The sequence below is a fragment of the Oreochromis aureus genome, linkage group 2 (assembly GCF_013358895.1).
Source record: "Oreochromis aureus strain Israel breed Guangdong linkage group 2, ZZ_aureus, whole genome shotgun sequence".
Classification (NCBI taxonomy): domain Eukaryota; kingdom Metazoa; phylum Chordata; class Actinopteri; order Cichliformes; family Cichlidae; genus Oreochromis; species Oreochromis aureus.
This window is the reverse complement of record NC_052943.1, coordinates 15,284,220-15,290,762: the sequence shown is the minus strand read 5'-3', so window position 1 is coordinate 15,290,762 and position 6,543 is coordinate 15,284,220. Positions and strand designations below refer to the sequence as shown.

Below are 6,543 nucleotides of genomic sequence, written 5' to 3'. Positions count from 1 at the left end.
AAAAAAAGATACCAAGGGAAAGATATCATTGAAAAGCTGCCAAAAGGAAGCTGTTAGAAGATGAATGTGATCTGAAGATATGTGCAAATCATTATCATCATAGTTTCTGTACAGTCTCACATGCCCTTAATGGTCCGCACAAGGCTTCTTCTTTATGTAATTAGGGAAATTTTATAAGGCCTGATGAGCAAAAGGCAAATTTTAGAACATTTTTTCCATGTATTTTAATATTGTATTAATTTTATGATCCAATTTAAGATTTTATGATACAATTTCTTTGAAGGTCAGAGCTGAGAAATGGACTGTAACGCTTGCTCCTTTGTTAATCTCTGCTTATTTGAAAAAGAAAACATTTTATTTTCTGCAGCCACTAAGTGGATGCTTATATATTTGGAATCAAATAAGACATTCGTGGAAAATAGTCTGTGATACAGTTTTATTTAGGAAGGTTGAGCACACATTGGATATACCTGCAGCTTGGACAGATCACCATATTTGTATATATAAATATATTTTGCCACAAAAAGGATTTATAGACTGTTCGTCTTTGTAAAATAGTTTCCAACATGTTGCATCAGTGTGCTGTTTATGTCAGAGTGTGTTCCTGTGTGCTGTCAGGGTGTGCTGACACTGCTTGTGCAGCAGTTCTGGGATTAACTGCACCAGGATTATCAGATTGTTTCAGAGCTGCCAGAACAGACACGATGACAGCTTCATATAGGGCACCGCACACACATATGCACGCAAACACGCACACTTAATCCAACTCTCCTTGCTGAACTCAGATAACCATTGTCATATTCAAACGTGCCTCTGTTTTAGGACATGTACAAAAGGAAGCCGACACTACAAAGCAGTTAAAAACTTCTACTTTTAATATATAATTCATGTGCATTGCCAGTTTAACAGGTTCCTAAGCATTTCATTGCAGATTAGTACAAACTACAGCTGTGGGATGAATGTTACAGTGCACACGGGATGAACTTGTGAATCTGAGCCCAAAAATTGTTAAAAATTGTTAAATATGTTTTCGTGTTTAAGCTAAACCTGTTTAAACTGACTTTTCTAGACACAACAAGATGTACTACACATCTCCTGAACAGATTCGTAGACGGTGACACATGCATGATGTCCTGCACAGAGGAGATGTTTGTTTTGGTGTCTGTGCAGGGCTTGATAAGATTCCCTGTGTGTTGCCCTGTTTTGGCCATGTGCGAGGGAGCTGCAGCTGCTGCTTTTGGTGGTACATAAATCAAGCCTAATGTGTCAAAACCCAAATGGTGCCCTACTTGCCACCACCCAACTCACACAACCAAAACAAACAAAAAAAAAAGCACTGACACATCCTCCCCCCTTGCATCTCTTCCTCCTGAGCTTGTGTTTTTAAAAACATTTCTCCCTTTAGCTGGCAGGGGAGGGAGTAGGGGAGGCAGCCTTCTCCGTGGTGTTATCAGCTGGCTTCTCTGCATCTTCAGCCCCGGGGGATCCTTCGGCGGCCGAGGGGTCAACCTGCGCAAACTTCAAGATGTTGAGGACATTCGCTTTAACATCCTCAAAGGTCTCCTTCACACCCTTCTCCAGGAGATAACCCACACTTTCACCCTCGGGGTCCTCCAGAGCCGTGGCTCCCTCCACAGCCGTCTGCAAGTACCTCAGGCTCACCAGCACTGACATCTGCGGAGACAGAAGCAATAAAGATGCTGTGAAATCAGGGTGTAAAATCTGTGCTCGCAGACCGTTTTTATCACAAAATGAGATGGTCAAAGGGTTTCGTAAGCTCACAAAAAAAAAAAAAAATGAAGAGAGGCATCAACTTTAATAAATCACGTAATTTTAAAGCTGCTGGGTGATCACACTCTGAAGGACATTTATTCTGTACAGCTGAAGTTTGTATGGATGTATTTGAACTCTGTGTTTCTGACAGCTTGTACTGTGTTATATATGTGAGAGACAGTTATACACATTTTTTCTGATTTTGAATTCACTGTGGAAGTATTATCAGCATTATTACACATTATTTTATTTTTTTCTGTAGGATTGTAATGATAAACATGGTTTTACTTAAAATATTTACATTTATCTTGGAGCGATGATGTTCATAAACCATGTTGGGGGAGGAATGATTATTTCAGAAGGGGTGTTATGTTTATATTTTCTTAGTTTTTAAACTGGAGAAATCTTACTTCCAGCCTTCATATTGGATTTTGCAATCTGAAGCTTTTTCAAAGTCAAATCACTGTAAAAGTTAATAGTTAAATTAAATCTCCAACTGATCGTTTTCATACAGCCATATGGACACATTGTGTCCAGTTTGTTTCCCAAAAGTGTGAGATCCAGTTTTGACTGAAAATTTGCAGCAGTCTTCAGGACAACAATGTAGTGGTGATGCAGGAGTACAAAATATTTTTAGTATTATCTCATGCTTCCTCTTCCATTTTTTGTCTGCTGTTCAGATTCAGAACTTGTTAAGACATTACTTGTTAAAGTAATGTCTTAATGCCTTGGCATGCCAAAGTGGACTAGAAAAACCATGCCACTGGTCTGTTGAGGTATAGACTGTGTAATTGGCTGGTTGGAGCGTATAACAGTGCTGTGAAAGAAAGAACTTCCTGTTACAGGCTTAGTTTGGCTATTTAAACATGTGCTGTCAATGCTGGCATTTTGCAAAGGAATGAAAGTGTATGTCTGATTAAAAGTTGGAAATCAATGTAAACCAGTGGGCTTTTTCTTTCTGTCGGTTGTCATGGCAGTGTGTGCGTCAGTAGACAGTCATCATTTAAAATTCTGTTTTTTGCTTCTTCTTTCTTTGTGTGTGTGTGTGTGTGTGTGTGTGTGTGTGTGTGTGTGTGTGTGTGTGTGTGTGTGTGTGTGTGTGTGTGTGTGTGTGTGTGTGTGTGTGTGTGTGTGTGTGAGTGTGTGTGTGAGTGTGTGAGTGTGTGTGTGTGTGTGTACAGAATAATTTGAGCACTCCTTTCCAAACTCAAGGAAGTCAAAGAAGAATTATAGAATAGCATGACAATAATAACATAATAACAGCTGTTTGGGGTTTTTTTTATTATTCACCTGTATTAGGATGACTGACAGCACACCAGGGCCAGTTGAATTCATCATCTCCATATAGTAGTCGGTCAGAGCCTGCCTACAGCCGCGGCTGTACAGGTTGAGCTCCTCTGCTTGGTAGTCGTAGCTGTAGTGAGCGCTGTTATCTGTCAGGTGGTACTGCAGGCAGGGGCGTGGGGAGGCCGGGTTACAGCAGCTGAAAGGAACGCCATCCAGCAGGTAACGGCCATCCACGTTACTCCTGATACGACTGTAAACAGATGAGGGAGAGAAAGTGTGAAAACCACCAAGAGTGACAGATTAAAAAACAGAGTGAAGTGAGAGAAGAGCAAGAGGAAGAGAAGTAAGGAGATAAAGTCATCTTAAAACCAGTTAAAGGCCGACTTTTAGCTCAGAGCAGCACCTCTATACAAGTGTCATCATGTCACAACCTCTCTGTTTGTTCATTCCTTTTCACTTCCCTATCTTTGACCAACCTTTCTCTGCTTGCTGTACCACCAACCTTTTCATCGATGCCTATCATTCTCTTCAAAAGTAAAGGCCAGATCTATTTTTAATATAGTCTTCCTCTACCCTTAATATCATTTCTCTCTCTCTCTTTCTCTCTCTGACATATTGTTTGACCTTTCTGGATGTGAAGTCTGCTTATCTCTCACTCATATAGACCTCTATTTTCTTTGCTTCTCTTCGCTGTATACCCCTCATCAGTCCACCTTTTTCTCTTTCTTTCTGTGGATCATCATTCACTCACTCCTTGACGTCCTTGGAGGTGAAGTCCAGATATCTATTGCTGACCCACTGAACCTCAAACCAGTCCTTGAAGTTGTTGTTTCCACAACAGCGGAACTCCATCTGCAGACGATCAATGGTCTCCTTTTGAAAACAGCGGCCGGGCACGTCTGTGTCCTTGTAGAAGCGGATCCCATTCCTCAGTCCCACCTGACATTGAAGAGAGAAAAGTGAAGGAAGGAGAAGGTGTTATCTTTAAAAGTTGTTGGAGTTTCAGAGCAGTTTGAGCTGGTTTTAAAAATAATGTTTGATTGTTGGTCAAATTTCAACTTATCGGGAAGCAGATGTTTCCTAATGTTTTGCTTGACACTGGAGGTAAACTACTTATATCCTCCTTTTAATCTTTACCCAGCCCAGTGAACCCACCTTCAGGGACTCCTCCAGGCGTCCCTGCAGGGCATAGCTGAGCACCACCACAGCAAGAAGGAGACAACAGAGTAGCACAGCTACGGTAAACCAGGCCATCAGGAGCAACTTCCAACGTGGGAACCGGCTCGCATCCAGGGAGTCCTGACACACACGAGTGGCAACCCAGTTGGTGCCAATGGAGACCAGGCCCACCATCATCAGGATGTTGGGCACCACATGGATCTCTGTGTTGTCCATCACCTCAATAGAAGAAGAGCAAAGTCAAAGATAATACTTGGCACAACACTGGCAGTCGGCTGCAGGTCTCTTTGTCATTTCCTCCACTCAATTTAGAAGGCAATAATCCTCTGTTCAATTATCCTTATCTAGTCTAAAATGACCTTGGCAGCCAAAAGATTCAATTAGCTGCAAAGTCTACATGGAAATATGATGATAAATTTAATCCATTGCCCGTGTTACTGCAGAAGTCAATTATGGACTGAGTTTATTATTGACTGAGTTTGCAAAAGCCTGCCAGCCACAAAGCACCTTTGCCCAATTGTTGTCTTAAATTTACCATTAAAAAATACCTTACATTTACAGTCCGGTGGCGCCACTGTCTAACATGATCCTGTAAAATCTGTCCAGCCAGCTTGGCTTTAGGACAAATAATCTCTCTAAATGATATTGCAAAGAAATATTTTAAGCTCCATGTGGAATACTCAGTATTGTCACTGAGTGCAGTAGAGAGCAAAACAGAGTATACAAATGAGGTATTTGTCTACAGATGATAAAGGAGGATTATGCTCTAATGAATCATTTGTTAGAGCCTTAGCTTCCTGATTCCATTTCATTGGTCAGAGAGCAAATATGTCTTCTGTTTTTCCCAGCCATTCACCAACACCTTGGGAAAAATGATTACCTTGCAGCTAAGAGCACGTCTCACTTTAGATCAATAAATATGTGAAGGCATCCTTTCATGGCTGCTTTCCTGTGAATATCAGTTCACTAAGTCTGTCTAATTGATCACTGATCAATTAAGACAAATGACTACAGTGCTTAAACAAAATGCACCATCCTTGTAGAGGTCATGGCACACACACACTAATGATTTTCATGGGAAAAGTGCTGACATTACAAAGAAGCCTTTCAGCAAACTGCACCTACATGACTTAACATGCATGAATGTGCATGTTTACACTTGCATGCTGTGTGTTTGTATTTGTCAATTAAACGCTGAAGCTAAGTTTAAAAAAAGAGTGACACAGCAGGCTCAGTAAACAACACCTAGCAAAGGCAGATGCCTGGGCATACAATCCTATATTTGTTCAACCTTTAATACATTCATGCACTAGATGTCAGCTCCACCTGGCCTTCTAGCTTGCGTTGCTTCATGTGTGTGTTTGCATCCATGGAAGCATCGCTTTCTGTACCTCGGCCCTACGAAGCAGCTCTGTCTTAAGGTAAACACCAAGACAAAAGATGAAGGCCCCACTCATCACTGCCAGCCAGGACATCAGCCACAGGCCCTGGGCCAGACGAACCCGCCTCTGCTGGGTGAACGTAATTTTCAGTAGCATGGCTCACTATTATGCACAGGCCAGCACAGAGAAAAGAGAAAAAAGAAAGAGAGAGGGAGCTGGATGGAGCAGAGCAAGTCTATTCTGGTCAAAACTGAGTCTATCCAGACGTGGCCAGCTGCATTTATGGAGACAAACCCAACGGAGTTCAGAAGACGATGGACTCAGTGTTGTTGGATTGGTCAGTGGTCAGTCCAGGCCTGGTCGTTTGATTAGTTATTAGTGCGTTGAGCTCATCTAAGTTGTTCCAGGTGGAGGGGATAAGCAGGTATATCCCTGAGATGGTAGAGGACAAAGTCGACCTTAGAGGATAATCCAAAAACTTTCACTGGGTTGACGAAATGTCTCAAAAAGTTGTTTTTTTCTTAAATAATCCAAATCCGTGCGGAGGAGAAATGTGAGAAAAGTGGTTATTATTAAATTATGGTGGAAAAGTGATAATCCTTTTCACAAATATTACAGATGTTTCCCTCAAGCAAGTGGTCACAACGCCACAGTCCCCCCTCCAAGCTGAAATCAGGGATTTCTTCCTCTTGATGTGATATTGTCTTTTGATGGCGCCCCTCCGGGTCTGTGCGTATGCGGCGCCCCCCTAAACCGCGGTACCCATGGTTGGAGGACACAGACAACTGGCCAAAGTCGAGAGTTTGGAACCGTAATCCTCACAGTAGAGTCCCTGGGATCCTATTAGAGCCCAGGAACCAATGGGAAAGCAGGCCAGTGTCTGATCAGCAAACTTATCTGATGGACTCATAGTATGGGAGGG

At 42.1% G+C, this 6,543-nt stretch overlaps 1 protein-coding gene across 1 annotated transcript; it reads right to left on the bottom strand.

The window, feature by feature from the left end:
* Positions 1 to 429: 429 nt before the first annotated feature.
* rom1b (retinal outer segment membrane protein 1b) lies at positions 430 to 6,399 on the bottom strand. The gene is made up of 5 exons (XM_031739597.2): positions 5,631 to 6,399; positions 4,216 to 4,458; positions 3,812 to 3,999; positions 3,064 to 3,310; positions 430 to 1,674 (listed from the first exon to the last, which is right to left on the bottom strand). Exons 1-5 carry the CDS (start codon positions 5,775 to 5,777, stop codon positions 1,402 to 1,404), a joined length of 1,098 nt encoding a protein of 365 aa, XP_031595457.1. The 5' UTR covers positions 5,778 to 6,399; the 3' UTR covers positions 430 to 1,401.
* Between the last annotated feature and the right edge of the window lie 144 nt (positions 6,400 to 6,543).

Excerpts from the sequence above, each read along its gene's own strand:
- rom1b (XM_031739597.2), bottom strand. The coding sequence starts at position 5,777 with ATGCTACTGAAAATTACGTTCACCCAGCAGAGGCGGGTTCGTCTGGCC. Across the intron at positions 4,459-5,630 it reads AGCTGCTTCGTAGGGCCGAG|GTGATGGACAACACAGAGAT; the intron begins GTACAGAAAGCG and ends TCTTCTATTGAG. Across the intron at positions 4,000-4,215 it reads GCCTGGAGGAGTCCCTGAAG|GTGGGACTGAGGAATGGGAT; the intron begins GTGGGTTCACTG and ends CTTCAATGTCAG.